Source organism: Macrobrachium nipponense, chromosome 12 (genome assembly GCF_015104395.2).
Source record: "Macrobrachium nipponense isolate FS-2020 chromosome 12, ASM1510439v2, whole genome shotgun sequence".
In the NCBI taxonomy this organism is placed as follows: Eukaryota; Metazoa; Arthropoda; class Malacostraca; order Decapoda; family Palaemonidae; genus Macrobrachium; species Macrobrachium nipponense.
Window position 1 is genome coordinate 37,666,046 of NC_087205.1, and position 22,228 is coordinate 37,688,273.

The 22,228-nt window shown below is 35.4% G+C and overlaps 1 protein-coding gene across 2 annotated transcripts in view; it reads right to left on the minus strand.

Annotated features, from left to right (window-relative positions):
* The window catches only part of LOC135224492 (glutamate-rich protein 3-like), a 28,227-nt gene extending 14,460 nt beyond the window's left edge, over positions 1 to 13,767 (minus strand). The window contains exons 1-2 of one of the 2 annotated variants that reach the window (XM_064263502.1): positions 12,189 to 13,767; positions 3,717 to 3,881 (exon numbers count right to left, since the gene is read on the minus strand). In XM_064263502.1, coding sequence (XP_064119572.1) covers positions 3,717 to 3,881; positions 12,189 to 12,317 — 294 coding nt within the window. In that variant the 5' untranslated portion in view covers positions 12,318 to 13,767. Of the gene's footprint in view, positions 1 to 3,716; positions 3,882 to 11,666; positions 11,755 to 12,188 lie in introns of those variants that run through there. The other variant, XM_064263503.1, reaches the window with a different exon arrangement.
* Positions 13,768 to 22,228: the final 8,461 nt, after the last annotated feature.

A 22,228-nucleotide genomic window follows, 5' to 3' on the forward strand; every position in this document is an offset into this window, starting at 1 on the left:
TTGGATTTACAGGGATTAGGGTTAGTCTTAGGAAACCTAATTCTTTTTCTATAATGTTTTTTATATTCATGCGTAGTTTATCTGTGTGGATGAAGGGAATTGATGCGTACATATTAAGTTTAGGTACGTTGAAACTAGCAGGGGGTGGAGATACGTAATTAGAAACCATTTTATTAATAATATTAAGAACAAATTGCTTTGGGTAGGAATTAGCTGTAAAAAATTTCAGTAAGTACTCAATTTCATTATGGAAAGCAGACCAGTCAGACGTATATTTAAATGCTCTGTGTACCAACGTAATGACAGAGTCAGCTTTAAAGCCATAAAAACACGAACTGTAAAAATTATTTCCCAATCCAGTAAAAGTACTCTTGCGATATACACTAGTATTAAAACGTTGTTCACTCCTAGTAATTTTTACATCCAAGAAGGCTATTGAATTGTTGTTTTCAGTTTCTATGGTAAATTTCACGTTTGGATGAACAATTATTCCCACTGTTATCCATGTTGGATCTGATTATTTTTAAAAAACTATTTACCAAAACTGTTAATTTATTCATTGATAATGTACACACACGCCACCAAAGAAAGCTGAAAGCTTTAGGTATTTTTACTCCTGATTTTAATGTTCGTTGTTCTTGTATTTTTAATTTGTCAGACTATGTATTATCTAAGAGAGAAGAGTTTTTACTGTCTTTTGGCCTTGACTTTTGCATTCCATCTTACAGACCGAACTTTCCACATTTCTTTTTTCCTTTTGAGGTATTGTTCCAAAGAATTAAGAACCTCGGACACGTAAACATGAGTTCCTTGCAACAAAAAATCTCCTTGGCATTACATGATGTATACAAAAAGCTAAAAACAAATTGGGCCCCGTTCTTTAGAAAAGAAGATATGGAAATCCTTAAAAAACTGAGTAAAAATAAAGACTTAATAATATGTAAACCTGATAAGGGAAAAGGCGTGGTAATTCTTAATAGAGGTGATTATCTGAATAAAATGAACCTAATACTAACTGATGAAACCAAATTTAAATGTATAGGGGAACCCAACTTTGCAGATATTTACAAACGGGAGGATAAAATAAACCGCTTTCTAAGAAAAATTAAACAAGAAGGTATTATTAGTGATAATGTTTACCAGGAACTACTAGTTACCGGCTCCTCTTTCAGTATTCTCTATGGCTTGCCAAAAATTCATAAGGAAGGTACACCTTTAAGACCTATCATGTCAGCTTATAACAGCCCTTCGTTTAAGATATCCAAATTTATAGTTCAATTACTAACTGATTTCTCAAACTCGCAATATGTTTTAAAAAATGGTTTTGAATTTCAACAAACAATAATTCAACAAGATGGTGAACTAATTATGACTAGTTTTGACATCGAATCGTTGTTCACTAATGTTCCAGTTACAGAAACCATAGACATTATTCTTAATAAAGTTTATGATGGTATAGAAGAATTTCACGGTTTTAGCAGACACCTTTTTAAGACACTACTCGAACTTGCTGTGCAAGATTCGGCTTTCGTTTTTAACAAACAGCTTTACTCGCAGGTCGAGGGAGTTGCTATGGGATCACCGTTAGGACCTTTATTTGCTAACTTTTTTATGAGTCATCTTGAAGAAAATTTTTTAAATAGTTGCCCTGATAATTTTAAACCAGCATTTTATAGAAGGTACGTTGATGATACTTTTACCCTGTTTAAACACAGTTGGCAATGTTACGAGTTTCTTGATTATATCAACACTGTTCATCCAAACGTGAAATTTACCATAGAAACTGAAAACAACAATTCAATAGCCTTCTTGGATGTAAAAATTACTAGGAGTGAACAACGTTTTAATACTAGTGTATATCGCAAGAGTACTTTTACTGGATTGGGAAATAATTTTTACAGTTCGTGTTTTTATGGCTTTAAAGCTGACTCTGTCATTACGTTGGTACACAGAGCATTTAAATATACGTCTGACTGGTCTGCTTTCCATAATGAAATTGAGTACTTACTGAAATTTTTTACAGCTAATTCCTACCCAAAGCAATTTGTTCTTAATATTATTAATAAAATGGTTTCTAATTACGTATCTCCACCCCCTGCTAGTTTCAACGTACCTAAACTTAATATGTACGCATCAATTCCCTTCATCCACACAGATAAACTACGCATGAATATAAAAAACATTATAGAAAAAGAATTAGGTTTCCTAAGACTAACCCTAATCCCTGTAAATCCAAAAAAGATAGGTAGCCTCTTCAATTACAAGGATAAGCTTCAAGATTTTATGTTGTCCAATGTAATCTATAAATATGAATGCCCAAGATGCCTTGGTACTTATATTGGCTCAACACGGAGATTGTTGCAAGTCCGTTATTATAGTCACATGGGACTCAGCTATAGGACGGGATCCAGGATATCGAATCCCGAACTCTCGAGTATTCGAACACATGCCTCAAAATGCAAGATTCCTATGGAAAAACACATTTTTTCTATCCTTACCTCAACAACCCAAGCATCCTCTCTAACTACACTTGAGTCACTTTACATTAAACACCTGTCGCCTAATTTAAACAATTACGTCTCTGCCACTCCCCTTTCGTTGGCCTGAAGTGTAGTTTGGTCGGTCTTCACGTTTCTAGTCATTCTGCTCTTGTTCTCTGAACTGATAGGTAGTCTTTTAATACTTCTAAGCTTCTTTTAATAATTCATATTTTTGGATTGTACCTTTTACTTTATTTTACTGTTTTTTAAAAAAGAATAAAATTTTTATTCCAGACTGATGATGTGCCAATGTTTTGGGGCACGAAACGTCTCTAATAAACTTATCATGTAAGCTGTTGTCTTGCTGGAACCCCTGTTGGAATATATATATATATATATATATATGTATATATATATATATATATATATACATATTTATTTGTGTATGTGTAATATATTCTATATATATATATAGATATATATATATATATATACATATATATATCAATGAATCAATAAATAAAGTTATTCCTAAAGTAGATTGAACTGGATATCAAACCATAGTTGTGTCTTAATACCTGTGGATATGTAAGTTCTTGTCACATACACCTTGACATCTTGTATATTCACAAATATCAAGCCACAACTTTCGTTTAATATACAGTTCACTATACCTGAGTAACAGCTCACACCCAAGAGGAATTATTATAATTATATATATCATAAGTTCTTCTTCGCCTGTGGGATTCAAGCCGCTGCTTGGTGTGTAATTATTATCATTATTATAATATGCAGAAGATGAAGCCTATTCATATGGAACAAGCCCACCATAGGGGCCACTGACTTGAAATTCATGCTTCCAAAGAATACTATGGTGTCCCGTTGAAAGCAGCAACAGAAATGATTACGAAACACAGAAAGAAGAGATCAGCTATTAGAAAAGAAAAGAAAAGAATTCATAAACAATTAAATAGACAAAACCGTAAGCAAAAGATCAAGATACAAGGAGGAGAATTACTTTTGAGTAGTAATACATTGCATCTTCTCTCGAAATGTTTTGAGGTTCCACTTGCAAAACAATCTTATTAATAATACATTTCCATTTAAAAATACAGTGGCTACTCGCGTTGCGTGAATATCAAAATATCATTCGACGCAAGAAGAAGCAATTTACTACACCACAAACTCTCTCCGCAATCACTTCATTCATCTCCTCTTTAGCTATTTTCTCCTCACTTCTCTTCTCCTAATCTTTTGTTTCACCCTCCTCTTCGCGGCCTCTTCTGCTTCCAGCAATCTTCTCCTGTGGTTCTCCTTCTCTCTCTCTTTCTCCCGTCTCTCTTGCTTGGCGTAGAGTTTCTTCCACTCCGTCTCTGGGACGATTTCTCCATTTCGAGTCACCTGGAGGGAGAACGGGTGACAGAGCATGTTTAAAAATGGCAAATGCAGAGGTCAAAAAATAATTTCCTTTTCTATTTTAACTAAACCTGAGAATATCAAATGTTTCACGGATGATTATATGAGCAGACAGGAGCGATCTCTCTCTCTACATACATATATACGTACACACATTCTAATACCCAACAATTATACACACACAGTCACATGCACACACACACATATAGTATATATATATATATTAATAATAAGATATTAATATATATCTATATATATATATATATATATCTATATATATATATATATATATATATATATATATATATATATATATATATATATATATATATATATATATATATGTGTGTGTGTGTGTGTGTGTGTCTGTGTGTGTGAGCATTCACCTGAAACTACTCACATAAAACTTCAAATACGTAGAAAGATAGAACTGAAATAACCTATAATAAAAAGACCCTAGTCTAAAAATCAGTATTGTACGATCCTCACAAACAGGTCAAAGTAAAGGAGAATAAAAACACATGAAAAAGCTACTTTCTGTAAAAGACATTACGAAATTGTCCTGCGACAATAGGGGAACATTGTCCTTAATTGGAAATATTGCTTTAAAACGTTAAATACACAATAAAAACATCAGAGGCCCTTCAACACTCACTGTCAGAGATTTAAGGTTGAAAAAAAAGAAATTTTAAGTAAAAGAATATTGGTAAACTTATATTTTTTCCCCAAGAGGATTACAATTCAACAAACGGAAATATAAACTTTATGGAGAGATATTTCAGTTGACTTTGTAGGTAGAAACTGAATTGTGTTGTGTAACTCCGAGAGATTTTCAGAGAATTATATTTAAAATAACCTCGTAGATCTAACGAAGGGTCTTTTGTGTCCCATGGAATAAAAAAACAAAACAAAAAACTGCACTGGCGTCACTTTAAATGAGTAAATGCGTGAAGTATATACGTAGTATTCATATTTACTATCAGTTTTATTTCTTGTGACATCTTATGATCTTAGAATTTTTAAAATATCAAGGGGCGATTTTACGTAGTACTGGAATGGACGAAAATAGTGTTAGTATAAAAGATCCCACATTACCTCCACTTTTTTAAACTTCAAAGTTACATTCTCTCTCTCTCTCTCTCTCTCTCTCTCTCTCTCTCTCTCTCTCTCTCTCTCTCTCTCTCTCTCGCAGAATGTGAATTAACAGCAGTAGAATTTGAATCTGAAAAATTAGTGAACATCTTAATATATAGCTCTCTCTCTCTCTCTCTCTCTCTCTCTCTCTCTCTCTCTCTCTCTCTCTCTCTCTCTCTCTCTCTCTCAGAATGTGAATTAATAGCGGTAGAATTTGAATCTGAAAAATTAGTGAACATCGCAATATATAGACCCCCTAATACTAGAGTTTGACATAATAATAGAAAAATTGGATGATCTATGTAGAAATCACAAAGACTGGACTATACTCCTATCCGGAGACTTTAACTTTCCTTTCGTAGAATGGAAAGAACGAATAGGAGATTGTGGTTGTATTTATACATATAAAAAGAGAGTAATAGTAGTGCAGAAGATAACAGGCAATTTGAAAATCTATTAGATATGCTACTAGAACACAACATTCAACAAATAAATCACCTGCCAACAAGAAAGGATAAAAGTTTAGACCTAATATTTGTGAACGAGATGAATTATGTTAAAGAAAGAATAGCATAATAAAAGTATTTTAGATCATAATGCCATAGAATTAATAGTCCATTCAAAAGCAAGTGAAAACAGAGATAAGCAAGTGATGAAAAAGTGGTAGGGATATGGAAAATAAATTTTTATAGTAAGAATAGTAAGAATATAAAATGGTCAGAAATAAATGAAGAATTAAACAAAGACGACTGGGAAAACATAGTCGTAAGTGATAATATACAGGTAAATACGGGTATATGACAAAATATTAGAGAAAATAGTGGATAAGTATATACCGAAGAAGATAAATAAACATCAGTCATGCCTACCAAGAGACAGAAGGATCTTGTTCCAGAAAATCAGAAAGTGGAAAAAAGATCTTGAAAAAGAAAAGAATGCATGGAAAGTGATGGAACTAAAAAGCATGATAGAAAATGCAGAACAAAAGATTATACAATCAATAGAAAATGAAAAACGGGACTTAGAAGAAAAGACCCTAGAAAATATTAAGCAAAACCCCAAACTATTGTACTCCTATGCGAAAAAGATGATTAAAGAAGAGTAGAAATAGGCCCTCTAAGAAATGAAGGGAGATTAACGAATGAAAAAAAGGAAATATGCAACATATTATCAGAAAGATATAAGAGAGAATTCACCCCTAGAATTGATAATGAAGATAATGATATGGAAATAAGAGATGAAAATAGTGAATATTTACCGGACATAGATATTTATGAAGCCGATATTGTGCAGGCTATTAATGAAATTAAAAATGGATCAGTAGACGGACCAGATGGCGTCCCTGCCATTTTGTTAAAGAAAGTAGTTTATTCTATATTGCAAAACCGCTCGCAATATTATTAAGACAAAGTGTAGATAAAGGTAAGATTTTTGATGAACGTAAATTAGCATATATTACCCTTACTTTCAAAAGTGGATCAAGACTAAAGGCAAGTAATCAAAGGCCTGTGAGTCTAATATCACATATTATGAAAGTGTATGTAAGGGTAATGAAGAAAAATATAATGAAAGATTTAATTGAAATTTGTTTAATACAGGAAAACATGGTTTTGTACCCAGAAAACGTACGCAAACCCAACTGTTAGCCCACCATGAGAACATATATAAAAATATGATCAAAGAAAAAGATACAGATGTGGTTTACGTAGACTTTGCAAAAGCTTTTGACAAGATAGACCATAATGTATTAGCGAAGAAAATTAGAAAACATAACATAGTAGACAAAGTAGGAAGATGGATAAAAGAATTTTTACAAAACCGAAAACAGACAGTGATTGCAAACGATGAGAAATCGGATGAAACTAAGGTAATATCCGGTGTGCCACTAGGTACGGTGTTAGCTGCATTGCTGTTTGTTATTATGACTGCAGACATAGACAGTAATGTTAAGGACTCGGTAGTGAGTAGTTTCGCCGATGACACAAGAATAAGTAGAGAAATTACTTGTGATGAAGATAGGAACTCCTACAGAGAGACCTAAACAAAATATATTAATGGGCAGAGGTAAATAGGATGGTATTTAACTCTGATAGATTTGTATCGATATATTATGGAGCTAAAGAAGAAACACAATATGCTTATAGGGGACCTAATAACGAGACAATCACAAATAAGGAATCAGTTAAAGACCTTGGTTTGATGTTGAATAGGAACATATTATGCAATGAACAAATAGCAATACTAGTGGCAAAATGCAAAGCAAAAATGGGAATGTTGTTACGGCACTTCAAAACAAGAAAAGCCGAACACATGATTATGCTTTATAAAACGTATGTACGTAGTCCACTTGAATATTGCAATATGATATGGTACCCACACTACCAAAAGGATATTGCACAAATAGAGTTTACAAAGGTCTTTGACAGTTTGAATACAAGTTAAGGATCTTGACTACTGGGAAAGACTATAATTTTTAAAATCATATAGTCTAAAAAGGAGATGAGAACGCTACACGATAATACAGGCATGGAAACAGATAGAAAGAATTACCGAAAACATCATAGAGCTAAAAATATCAGAAAGAGCAAGCAGAGGTAGATTAATAGTGCCCAAAACTATACCACGAAAATTAAAGAAAGCACACAGGACATTAATCCACTACGCACCAGCATCGATACTGCAGCGTCTACCTAATGCGTTGCCAGCTCATCTGAGGAACATATCAGGAGTGAGCGTAGATGTGTTTATGAATAAGCTCGACAAATATCTAAGCTGCATCCCAGACCATCCAAGATTGGAAGATGCAAAATATACCGGAAGACGCATTAGAAATTCTTTGGTAGACATTAGAGGTGCCTCACGCTGAGGGACCTGGGGCAACCCGAACAAGTTTTAAGGTCTGTAAGGTAAGGTAAGGTAAGATCTCTCTCTCTCTCTCTCTCTCTCTCTCTCTCTCTCTCTCTCTCTCTCTCTCTCTCTCTCTCTCTATGTATAGACGAAAATATGATAAAGTAAAAGGATGAAAAAACGACAGTAACGAGAACCATTTTTAAATATGTGAAACTATTATGATGTCCAGGAAATAAACGCGCAGGGCAATGACATTTCTACCGACTACATTTCAAGGAGTGTGTAGAGCACTTTTCACACAAAGCAGTAAAGTCTTCAATTGCAACTCCGTGAAGATTTACAATTAAAAAAAAAAAACTTGCAAGTATCAGAGTAAAAATTTTAAGTATGGTTTTCCTTTATTTTTTTTTTTTATTTTTTTTTTTATTTTTTTTTGGCCGGGGGGAGGGTATCTGGTTGTTTCTTTCTTTTGAATTTGCTGCAGTAAATATGAATCTTTTAAAAGTAAAAACAACAAAATTACTGTATATACCAATACTTATATATATGTATGTGTGTGTGTGTGTGTGTGTTTGTGTAATTGTAATAGCCGCAATGCCCTCGTAACTTCTCGAATTCTTCGCGCTTTTTTTTGGATACGTTTGTCGCTACAAAGCTTTAAGATCCAAGTCCAAGAAATATGAAGAAATTGCCATAATCACGACGAGGTCACGTTGCTGACCTGACCACGAGAAGGATAATAGTCTATTGCCTCTCGTACATACTACATATACCTGTGGTTTTCAGATATATTTATTAGAGCTGGAATAGACAGGTATATGTAAGTGCAAGAGGCAATAGACATTTTTCCTTCTCGTGGTCAGGTCGGCAACGTGACCTCGTCGTGATTATGGTAATCCGGGTTCGTTTCTCGCTACCGGACATCATAATTCCTTCATATATCTCGCACTTGGATCTTAAGGTTTTGTGGCGTCAATCTTATCCAAAAAAAGCGCCATGAGTTCGAGAAGTGACGAGAGCATTGTGGCTCTGACAATTCCATATGCATATAGTAAAAAGTGACCAGTAGATCAGCGTCCCTGATAATGCATTTCATGATCATTCCACAGTTCCAATATAATTAGAGTTGATATTGTTGTATAGCTTAGTTTCATATTTTTAAGGCATTATATATCTACCTGAACAACTAACGCACGTTAGAAAAAAGGAAACTTATCTTTGCTAAAACTTCACAAAATTCCTCACTCATTTCAATCAAATTTCCTATCCATTTGTTTTCACGTTTATTTTCTTCGTCTTTTGGGCGGGGGGGGGGGGTGAGGAGAGGGGAGAGGGCGAGAATCTCCCTTCTAGAGTCGCTCAAATGACCTCAATTTGCAAAGTAATTAAAGGGAACAGATGGTAATTAACCTTTCAAGGAGATCGAAAGCCATCTGCAGAATTATGTCGTCTGAATCAAATTGGCTGCAACACATTTGATTTCATGGTTGTTTCCAGAGTCCTTTTCATAATTATCGGCACTAGTATCTTCACTGTTATTATTATTATTATTATTATTATTATTATTATTATTATTATATTATTATTATTACTGAAAAGGGGAACGGAACAGATTCCCGAACGCTCTCTGTGGAGCTTTATCTTTAAATATATGTTCCCATACATAACAGTAGATTCATTCCTCCATCATTATTATTACTATTGTTATTATTATTATTGTTGTTGTTGTTGGGCTGCTTTCGAAGAATGGAGTAGTTAAGAAAAAATTCACAGCAAAAAACGAAGTTTAAATGAAGATATTTAACTACATATATGAGCTTTCGACCTTCACTAGGCTCCTCTTAAGCTGTACTGAAAAGTAATGAAAAAGTGCTGACAAAGAATCAAGAGTAAAAACGGATGGTTTGGTAAGTAGTTATCGAAAGAATTTTTAACTGAAGTTCAAATCATTCCCCTTATTACGAGTAGCGAAGCGAAGTCTTACTGGAAACGGGCTCAGTTCTGGCAGCCCGGCCCTAACGCCATTCCAATGCTAATATCTCCAGAAGTATTGAAGATGAAAGGAAAATTCTTTCGGCACATAAAACCTTAAATCTTAAAATTTCATCCCATATAAGATTTATTTATGAAATATCGTAAATTCACATTTAAATAATGTTTTAATTATTGCACTAGTCCCTGGCGCTACTCAAATGCTAAAATCTCCAAAAGTATTGAATTCAGCAGATAAAACACTATATCTTTAAATTTCATCTCATATAAGATTTTTTTTTAGGATATCATAAATTCACGTTTAAATGATGTTTTAATTATTGAAGATACAGAAACATTCTTTCAGCAGATCAACCTTACATCTTTAAATTTCATCCCATATAAGATTTATTTTAAGAATATCATAAATTCACATTTAAATTATGTTAACCCTCTGCTGGTTTTACTTGAAGCTTTGCGAATTATCACCTTTAAGGCGCCATACTGCTATTTTTTGACATCGTTAAATGACATTCTTTTATCTTAAGTGACATCACTCGACTCTAAAGCTTTGTCAATTTGGAAATCCTTGAACCTGTTATAATCTATAAGCGCGCGCATACACACACAGATATATATATATATATATATATATATATATATATATATATATATATATATATATATATATATTAAGCCTACTTGTACTAAGTTGTGCCTAAGTAAAGGGTCGTGTTAGACCGAAAGTTCTTGACTTTCTCGCCTTTCCATTTTCTCAGTGGCATAACCTTTATTTATACATAGCATCACGTTTTATATACTTCGTGATCAAGTTATTTATTCATTCACACACACACACACACACACACACATATATATATATATATATATATATATATATATGTATATATATATATGTATGTATGTATGAACACATTAAACCAGTAGTTTAATGCATCAGTACTTCTTACCGAAATCGTTTTGACCACGAATAACTAAACACGCGAATAGCTATACTATGTAGAAACAACAAACAAACAAAGAAACAAAATGAAATGTCGACATCAACAGAGATTTTTCCAGGACCATCAAAGGAAACCCCAAATGGATCCCATGTTATTCCGTTGCGTGACGAACCAGGCAAGTATAACGCACGATGTTGACAAGAAATGCAGAACTGCAGTCGAGGAGTGTAGTAGAGAGAGAAGAGAATGAGATGAAGATGAGAGAGGAGAGGATAGAGAGAGAGAGAAGAGAGAGAGAGAGAAGAGAGGAGAGAGGTAGAGAGAGAGAGAGAGAGAGAATCATATACACATAAGCATGTACGTATTGAAAAAAAATAAATTAAATGATTGTTCCAACATACAAGCCATGTCTTTTGCTATTCAGTATTCCATAAACCGTAAAAACAATATTTTCATTGAAAATCGAATTATTTACTCAGTACGGAAAATGAATGAATTATTCACCCAAATTAATAACATGACCTAAAAACAAGACAATCACATGTGGTGAATGTTAGACTCATTCATCCACGTGTACATTAATCAAAGAAAGTTGTATACTACGATAAAAGAATCTTTAAAAACTTACTGTAAAATCCACGTGAATAATAAAAGGTGATTACTGAAATCACTAAACATCATTCGAAAGTAAACCAGACTAAAACAAGGGGGAAAATAATAGAAGAATTTCAGAGAGGTAAAAGGTCATAAAAGTTCAATATTCCCTGGAAGGAGAAAAGAATGGAAAGCACAGCGCGGGATTAAAAGGGAAAAAAACTGAAGTAACCTTATTGATCAGCCTGGGACTAACCAGCTGTATCCTTGCCATGCGGTCATTCTATTTCTGTTGTTTGTGTATAGCCGGTGCATGTTAGCAAGGACGGGGGAGGGCGGTGTCTTCCTCAATATCCTAGTATAAAAAAAAAACCGTTAATCATCAGATTTACCTTCGTCAATAATTCTCCTTGTAAAAAATAATAATAATAATCCCTCCGATTTACATCGTTTCGTGAAAGATAACTAAGGGATGCACTGAATAAAGACTCTTTAACCATAGATTTTAGACTCGAATAACATTTCAGGACGAACAATTATAATGAATACGTGCCCTTATGAAAGTGTCTTTACCCAGTTGACATAAGAAATGAATTACATACATGGTAATTAATCAATTAATCAAACCTCGTGAGTCACAACCAAGGTGGAGATGGGAATGAGACCTTGAAACTTTGTGGCTGAGAAAGAGCTGCAAGAGAGAGAGAGAGAGAGAGAGAGAGAGAGAGAGAGAGAGAATCAAAATATAAACCGAGGAAATCCAAAACTTTAGACTTACCAGCCCCATATGCACCAGGTGTCGTAGTACATCTTGCCTGGAAAAATAGTGGGCCAAGTGAGTGTCCCGTAGGCTGTTGTAACCCTCGACGGCGGTTTCACCTGGCTTTTTGCTCCACATCTTAATCATTTAAGGGGTTCTCCCGGAGAAGTATTGGGCGTCCTTCTCTGTGAGGTGGGAGGAAGAGTCCTGCCATGTTTCGCCCTTCCTTCAGTTAGTTATGGGTTCGTCATGCATAGGCCTAGCGTTTGCTCGGCTGTTGTTCTGATAGCAACTTTTCTTTTGTTAGTATGATCTGATCTGTCTTGCATTTTGGACTGTTATGTTATAATAAAGTTTAAAGCAATGTGCTGATTTTCGACGAGACCTTTTGACACAGTTGAGCAACTGTCATGAGGAAAGCGTGCACTAATGAGCTTTTTTCCTTTGATAAATCCTTTATTTTTTCAGCAATGGTTGATACTGGTATATTTTTGCAAGCAACTAATCTTAATACAAATATCCTTTCATTAGATATAACATGGCATCTGAATGGCCAATAAAGGTTTCCAAGAATACGTATAAATCATTACTTCTCATTGAGGAATTCATATGGCAAAGATCCATACCTCTAACGCACTCAAAATGATCAATGACTTTCTCTTCCCCTGCCCTCCTCCAAAGAGGGAAGGTGACTCACGTTCATTTTTGCAACGAGATGGATTAAGGTTCGTGGGAGAACCAGATGAATCTTTTGTGGGTGCAGAGGTGCCCTTTCCTCCCGTGTCGTGCTGACCCCAAGGACATTCGAGTAGATCTTTTATTTGGGAGTCGGGGAAGATAAGTCTAGAGCTGGCTGCCAAGGTCACGGCCCCTGCAATGGGCTATGCCTTCTATTACAGCTTTTCTGGCGGACAAACAAACTAAAAAGAATGACGCGGTTGTCTGATGGAAATATATTTTACACATTTCTAAGAAATCTTTTACTGTGATCTTGCCAAATCTGCATGAATGAAAATGAATTTGATTAAAAATATTCACTTGGCGTTACATGTGTTGTTCAGAGTAATTACACATTTCACTTATTGTAATGCCCCGGTTTGTTTGTCGGTTTTAACGCAGTTCTCCACAAACAATACTCTTGTATATTTTCTATCGTGGACGAAATATACAGGGTTAACATTTTTCCACTATCACAGGTGACCTTATTTTTTCGAACATCAAGCCGTATTTACACAGCCCTCATGGAATACTCGACGGCGAGTCACATCCGAGGTAACGAACGCTCGTGTAACCGCACACTCATGAATATAATTTACTTTTCCTAGTCGATAAGGCACTGGAATCCATACCTTTTATTTCTTGATATAGTATAAGCGTATAAAACCAATTATTCTTTTGTGATGTCTTTCAAAACACGCAGAAAACACCTATGGTTTTAGGTCGCATTGACGAGGAAGTTTCGAGTCTCGACCTGCCTATGTCGACGACCGCGTTTCTCGACCTCAGACGTACACACACTGCTCCCTCCCCTCAGACGAGTTCGTCGTCTTCTTCCTCTGCTTTCTTTTCCTTCTTCATGCTAGTTTCGGGATTCCTCTCCAATCCCCCTCCCCCACAACAACCCACCCACCAGTGGCCCACGGACAACTCCCCCACCCGCTAACCACTTCCCTAGTATCACGACGCTTTCTTGACCATTTTCTTTCCTGTTTATGCAGCGATCAGTTTCACGCTTCGTTATTCTGACAAATGATCCTCATTTCTTGCATAGAATAAAAGCTACTTGGGAGCTACTTTACCCGAACTTTGTGCATTGAAGGAACGATCATTTTTAAGGGAAAATTTTAGGCATGAGCACTTCTAGTCGTATATTAGACCTAGTGTGAGTAATAATATCGATACCTTCATCCGTTTCCTCACTTTCACTCTTTTCCTCGCCCCCGGCTTGGTCTTGTCATGCTCCTCCTTTTTTTCTTTTTCTTCTCACCCTCCCTCCCTCCCTCCCTCCCTCCCATCATAGTCATTATTCCTTCCGCCCCCCACGCGTACCCCTCTCCAAGAGGGACCCAATATCCCCTTGTTCCACGAGCAACTTCACCCGGGCAACACTCACGCAATATCCCCAATCTGTGACGCAATATTACCAGCGCTCTCGACTGGCATTGGCAGTGTTGCCAAGTCCAAATGAGCATCAGTGTTTCTCATGAATACTATCATACGTATGAGTCTTCCATTAATGATATTAAATAAAAGATTTTCATGAGATACTATTTTCTCCTGACATGAATTTGTATTTATATGAACGACAGCGGTATGGAAGTCTCTCTCTCTCTCTCTCTCTCTCTCTCTCTCATTCTGGGAGCAACACTCAACAGACATTTCTGTTTACCTTTTTAACTATCGAGTGTTTTAATGAATGATTTTAAGTTATCAGTCGGGTGCTTTGAACAGGGTGCAATCTCGGTTGGGAAAGTCAACTCAATCAATAGATTACCTCCATCATGCTTAACGGTAATAATATAGTTGCAGAGAATATATAGATTACTATCTTTCATATTCCCTCGAGAAATAAGTGTTAACTAGGCTTATGTAATATGTATGGAACTTTACATTTCGTTTTCCAGTCAACCAATATAATTATGCTCAAATTTGATACTTGTGTTTACTGCTTTTATTAATAAGTTTCTTAAAAGGAATGCAGATAATAATTATGATTCAAAATATCACTTATATATATATATATATATATATATATATATATATATATATATATATATATAATATATATATATATGAATGATATTTTGAATCATAATTATTATCTGCATTCCTTTTAAGAAACTTATTAATAAAAGCAGTAAACACAGGTATCAAATTTGATACTTGAAGTTTTCTAGAAACAACAATTAACATACCTAGTTATATATACGTACACACACACACACACACACACACACACACACATATATATATATATATATATATATATATACTATATATATGTGTGTGTGTGTGTACGTATATATAACTATACTCTCTGTTTTTTTTCATCTGTCCATCTGCCTGTGGTGTTTTTGTATGGCAACACTGCGTCCCGGGCTTTAGATAGTTACGCTATGTGTAAGTTTTAGGTAAATAAAAGGATATCTGGGTGTACATTACAACTGAAAAGTGTTTTAATAATTTACTGTATGCGAATTACACCGTTAATATTCGAAATAGGATATTATTATAATCGTTGAATGTAAGCTGAATGTGACTATCTAAAGCCCGGGACGCAGTGTTGCCATACAAAAACACCACAGGCGGGTGGACAGATGAAAAAAAACAGAGTATAGGTATGTTAATTGTCGTTTCTAGAAAACTTCAATTTAAGGGGGAACAGGATAGCCAGGAGACGTGGTAATATTGCAGACATTATTAATTTCTTTAAAATATAACAGGCACAGCCGAGCTTTCGGGAATACATTACTATTCCTATCATCAGGGTCACTGATCTATAAAATGATACAAAAAAGAGAAAGAGTAAGAAAACTATACTGATTGACTATATATATCTAAAATATTACACTTTAAAATACATAATATAAAGTAAAAAAAAAAAAGAAAATACATAATACAAAGTAAAAAAAAAAAAAGAACATAAAAATCTAAGTTTTTATGTTAAAGGAGCAATGACAAGTTACAAGAGATTACGTAACACGCAGATATTGAGCGAAAAAAAATTGAATATTCAGAGTAAAAATAAAAATAATGATACTGTAGTACAAAATACTGGAGAACCTACTGTTCATGTCGTAGTTAAATGACAACTGGGCGAGTTGGAAAACTGCGAATGAAAGGACTTGAAATGGTGTGGGTAAAGAGAGAGAGAGAGAGAGAGATAAACAAACATGCAAATTATGCAATGCACAAAACAGAGGTAGTTTGGTTATTGAGAGTTGGAGATTGTTGTTTAATATGGAGGGACTCTAAAAAGGGAAGTGAATGCAATCAAAGTCAACATATTATCATGTACTGAAGTATAAGAAATGAAAAGGCATTTTCTATTTTGAGTAAAATATATATTGCATTATAGATTTTCAGTAGGTATTCTTGATATAATTTAAGACCTTTAGATACAGATGAATGTCACTGAATACTACTTAAAAAATATATTTGGTAATTATATAAATATTTTTGAACTTTACGTTTTATTCAGGAAATTTACATAGTTTTTCAACATGTTTTCTGAATCATGAAAATGCAATTTTTATCGTTTTATTAGTATATCACTGATTTCTGCCAATGAGCGAAGCCTGAAGGGAAGTTTACATAATCACGAAGACGACCTTATGTATCACTGAGTCCTCTCGATTTGCCTCACTCCTGGCAGTAGGATTTTTTTTTAATAAAAATCAACTTGCGCAACAGACAAGCGGCTAACACCAAGGACTCGATACGATCATGAAGAGGATTTATGGAAGTTCTGAAACGCTCTGAATCTATAGGAGATAATTGGAAAATATTGATTTAGTTAGCTTTAGATATATATATATATATATATATATATATATATATATATACATATATATATATATATATATATATATATATAAAATATATATATATAATATATATATATATATATATATATCCTAGGGTTATAATTAATGATATATTACCAATATGTTCGCTGTGACCTTTTTGGAATGTGGAGAACAGAGCCGAAGCAACGACCCGAGAAAAGCTGATAAATGATTTCTGTGGGTGGCGTGATATGAAACTGCATAGTTAGACGAGTCAATGTTCACGAGTTCATGGGCTATTTTCAAAGTGCCTTTGGGAAACTAGTTGCGACCAATAATATGAGGCATTGTCGAAGTGTGCATTCGTATGTGCGTGTGCGCCTCTTCTATTCTTAATGTACCCCTAGCCAAGTCTATGGGGGACTTGGATAGAGACGTCTGTCAGAGAAAGGCAAGATGCCAGGGGGAGCTCTGCAAAAGTTGATTTATATTTAGTGAGTGAAATATTCCGGCTGCATGGGTGAGTCTTGAACTATTTTAGCCAAATGGGTGGCTTGTTGTCTGTTTGACATTTATAAGAATATCTAATCTTTGACTTTGTTGTTAAACTTATGTGTACTTACGAGTGTGTTTCTCGTGTCTTTGAAACAGACGATTCTGGCAGAACAATGGGTTCTGGCGAGAACAATGGGTTGTGGCAAGGGGGTGATCGAGAGGGTCCCGATGGGAGAATAGACATTTGGTGTGACCATTACTGTTTTATACATTTTAATGTTGGGGGTTTTAACTGAATTAAGTTAGTCAGTAAGACTTGGATCATTATCTTTTGTTGTTAAATAAATGTATTTTTGTAATGCAACTCTCTCATTTGATTATCTGTTAGAATGGAGAGAAAGAAGTAGAAAGAGATCGAGAGAGAGAGAGAGGTATCGCTTGGAGAGAGAGAGAGAGAGAGAGAAAGAAAAGTTGCGAGCCATTGGTTGCTTGGAGAGAGAGAGAGAGAGAGAGAGAGATTTGTGTGTTGGTTTGCCTGACGCTCGGAGTTACACGTTTACCAAATAAATAACAAGATTAATATCCCGTTAACAGATGTGGTGGTTTTTTAGGGTTACTGATGTGGTGGCAGCGGGTAACAAGCGGTGTAAAAGGTTTTTTTATGCCTAGGTACGCTAATGAAGAGATAGGTGACCAGTTAAATGTAGAGGGGATTGTGGAAAATTATTAAATGGGTTAGATTTCAGTTGCTAGGTGAAAGGGGTAGAGAAATATCCATCCGTGAGGGTGTAGGGCTGAGGAAAGAAACTGTATTAGTCATCAAATTTGCCCGTACCGAGACCCTCCAAGGAGTGAGTGACTCAGTCTGGTTTGTGTGTGAGTGATTGTCAGGTGCCTTCTCGCCGAGCGCGTTAAAGTTGTACCGACGAGATTCGCGTGTTTATAATTGTGCAGAATCCGGGGTTTCCTCTCATTCTGAAGATGGAAGTGTAAAAGGTTTTTTTTTAATCCTGGGGCTTTTTTGAGATTATTCGGTGTAATAGGACTGGTTTAAGATGTCAAATTATTTTTTCTTTCCCCATTGTTGCAGAAAGCAACGTGTTTTTCATTATTGGCGCATGTTTAGAATAGACGCATTCGTCTTTGTTTAACATAAGGGTGTATAAAGATGTTTTTCATGCATGAGAACTGTGCTTGTATTGCATTTTCTTGGAGACAAAGCAGCCACTCAATTTTACGGGCTCAGCACATTTCTGCTAACCGGCGCAGGGAGGCATTGCATGGCGGGTACTGCCTGCCTAAGGGGATATTGCAAGGGGAGTATGGCCTGCCTCGGGGGGTATTGCAAGGGTACTACTACTGGTATACCTAGAGGTTACTCAGACACTGTTCAAGGGGGGTGTTCTATCGCTTGACTGAGGGGTGTTTCAATGCTCAGTGGGGGGGAGAAACTTTTTTTTCTCAGTGGGGGTGAACTACTATTTTTTTTTCTCCTTGTCGGGGTGTTGGAAGACGAATCTGGCCTTGACAATGAATGCCAAGACATCAGCTGATTGATTAGTTGATGACGTGAGATTCCCGTAGGGGTTTTTTTAGAAAAGAGATTTTCTTTCTCTTGGATGAAGAAAAAAGGAAATAAAAAGAGATTTTCTTTCTCGTGAATGAGGAGAAAAGTAAATGACATGCATGAGATGTGGTGTATGTTCTCCTTATTCCTTGGAAGACACAAATATAATGGGGATACACAGATTATTATTATTTTTTATTGTGTTGGAGGGATTACTTTAAAAGGCCGATGATTGGTGTTGCATCTGTGTCGATTTTGGGTGTGGCAATGGTGCTGATTGATACCATGGGGTTCGGCAATACTGGTGTATGCTATTTGAATTGCACCTTACTTGAGATCTTTGCAAGAGAATTATTGCTGTGGAGAATTATTATTATTATTATTATTAATTGTTATTGTATGAGATATTTTACGGGAGGGTTACTTAAGTATAATAATCATTACTTGGGACTTGTTTTACGAGAGATTTGAGATATTTCATGGGAGATTATTTTATAATTATTACAGATAATTATTTATGGAAAATTAATGCAATGAATTATGGGAGAAATCTTGTGTTAATTATTTGTTGAATTTTTATGACTTTGGAGAATATTTCAGTGATTCATGAGTGATGAGTTTTGCTGAATTTTGATGAATCTGACTGAATCTTGGTGAATTGTGTTGAATCCTGCTGAACTTTTGCTGAATTTTGTGCTGAATTTTTGGAGAATGGACAAGCATTAACATTGGTGATGTTTTTTTTATACTGATACTAGTGATTTTGATGATAGCAATTTTTGGTGGTTTTGCTGATAATGATATTTCTGATACTGATATTTTTTTATTTACTAATACTTGGGTGCTGTAATGCTATCAAGGGTGGTGGTGTTTTTTTTTTTTGAATTTGGGAGGAACTAACAACACATTATTTTTGTTTTTCTTTTTTTTATGAGTTCAGCAGATAATTGTTTGACATAGTGAGTCACGGGAGATAGTTAACAATGCCGTTGATTTTTCTTATCTCCTTTTATATATATATATATATATATATATATATATATATATATATATATATATATATGCAATAAGGAGTAATTGACAATATAATTAAGACACTGTTGTGAATGCGATTTGTATCTCTCTTTCATTAAGAGGACGCGATGGGGAGTGACATTTTTAGAATGTAGCGATCATCAATTTAGCTTCTCCATGGAAACAGTGGTCCTAAGTGACAAAACAGCTCAGCTTCGCAAAATGCTGGCGCATCTTCCTAGGGTAGCGCGTTGTCGAAGTCGCTGCCTAAGCAGAACAGACCACGTCCTGTTTCTATGCACGGGAACTTAACTGATGTTCCGTGGTGTTACTTGACTGCTGTGACTATGCCTAGTTTTATGACTAAACTAATGTTAGTTATTTGGTTAATTCCCCAGGGTTATCTGAGTTATTTGGATTTTGAATTCAACCTTTCATTTAATCATTTTGTTAAGAACCTGATTTATTTAGCTAATGCTTTGCTCTTAATAAATGTATTTTTGTAGTTCACGAGTCTGATTTAATTGCCTTTGGTAAAGAAAGAGAGAGGGGTGTTGTAGAGAGAGAGAGAGAGAGAGAGTTTGTTGAAGAGAGAGAGAGAGAAAAAAAAAAAAACGGATGTCACCCAGTGCTTGCTGCATGCTCATCGCTACCAAAACCTTTTAAGATTACCAAGGTTGGAACCTCGGTAATAGATGTGGTGGCAAGCAGTGTAGGGACCGTTATTGTGCCTTTTGTGAGATCAATGGCAACTTAAAAAGGCTGTTTTGAGAGAGACTGGTTGTAAAAATGAGTTAGGATTTCAAATGCTAGGTGACAGTTGGTAGGAATTGGTGAGCCGTTGATCTGGTACTGAGTAGAGAAATTCAATTAGGGTCAGCATTTTTTGTCTGCTGCGAGACGCCTTCAAGCGATGTGTCACTCAGTTGAATCTGTGAGTACATGTGTTTACTAAGTGTTTTCTTGTTTGAGTGCTGGATCGTGATTACACACACAATTGTGTGTGTATTAGTGTGTTTTTACATGCGCGCAAATCGGCAATATGGTGTTCTTTCTTTGATGGCGTGAGTGTATCATTCTTTTTATGCCCTTGTGTTTTTTTTTCTTTCTAACTTCATGTGTGAATCATTTTTGGAGTTAAAGAAACACTGCAGATTACCACTTTTTTTTCCCAAAGAAGCGGAATGGGATAAGTTTCTGAGCACGTGTTTAACGGCGACACATTTTTTTTCTTTTTTTATACATACGTATGTATATAAAGGTATCATACATGCGGCTCAGTTCTCGAGGTGCTTAGATTGCTTTGGGGACAGTGCCTCTCATGCATATGCACTCAGCGCATTTTTTTGCTGAGCAACCAAGTGGTAGTGCCTAAGGGAGGGTCCTTTTTTTTTCTTTGTACCGGGGTTGAGGGGGTAAGTCCTTTTCTTTTTTCTTTTTTTCTTCTCTCTTGTCTCCTCCGTTTGGCCTTGAAAAGAAAAGTTCAATGCCATGTTCTTGAAATCAGCTGTCAGCCGCTAAGAGATGATGTGATATGCATGTAGAGTTTCTTTTAGAACGATTTTTTTTTCTTTCTTTTGCGTAAAGAGAAAATGAATATGAAATGAATATGGTGCTAGTTTTCCTTACGCTTTGGAGCATGCCTTAAACTGTTTTAGAGATTTTTTATAACTTCGAGATCAGATTTTGACTGCACCCATGATCTTCCTAGAGGGCAAAGGGATCGGTGAAATTTTTGGAAGCCTGGTCAACAAATAGAGTACAGGTGATTAGTGCGTGCCATTGTGATCTCGTGGGGGACTCCCAGAGCCCAGACCTATAGTTTACACAACGGTAGAAGACGTGATTAGAACTGAGGATACGGAGGTTATTTGAAAAATGGGAAGTGTTTGTTGATGCTAATGGTGATGATACTGGGTTATGGGGAGTGGTAATATTAAAGCCCATACTGGTGATAAGGGAGATATTTACAGTGATTCTATTGGAGTTTACAGTGGTAATAATTTTGGTGAATGTCCCAATGATTTATGGATGGTGATACTGATACTAATATTGGTGGTACTGATACTAACAATGGGGTTGATGTAATGAGAACTAAGGATGGTGATGCCTATGGGATTATGGGATGGGAGGTACTAACCACAAATATAAAGGTGTTTTATCGGAGGATATTGTGTTAATGCCCATTTCAATGACTATGGTAAAAGTCAAATTGAGGAAGTGAGGAAACCTACTGGTCTTCTTTTGCCCGGGTGTTTTTTTTTTTTTTTTTTTTTGTGATAGCCCTAGTTTTCCTTTTTTATGGGTTCAGTAGACAATTGCTTGAATTCTACGTGAGTCAGATGTTACAGGTGTCATGGTGCCATTGGGTTTTCTTTTCCCCTTTTAGACATTAGCCATCGCTGACGTAAGTTTTTTTATCACGAGCGAATTTGAATTTATTTTTCTCTCAGAACAGTTTGTGCAGATTTATT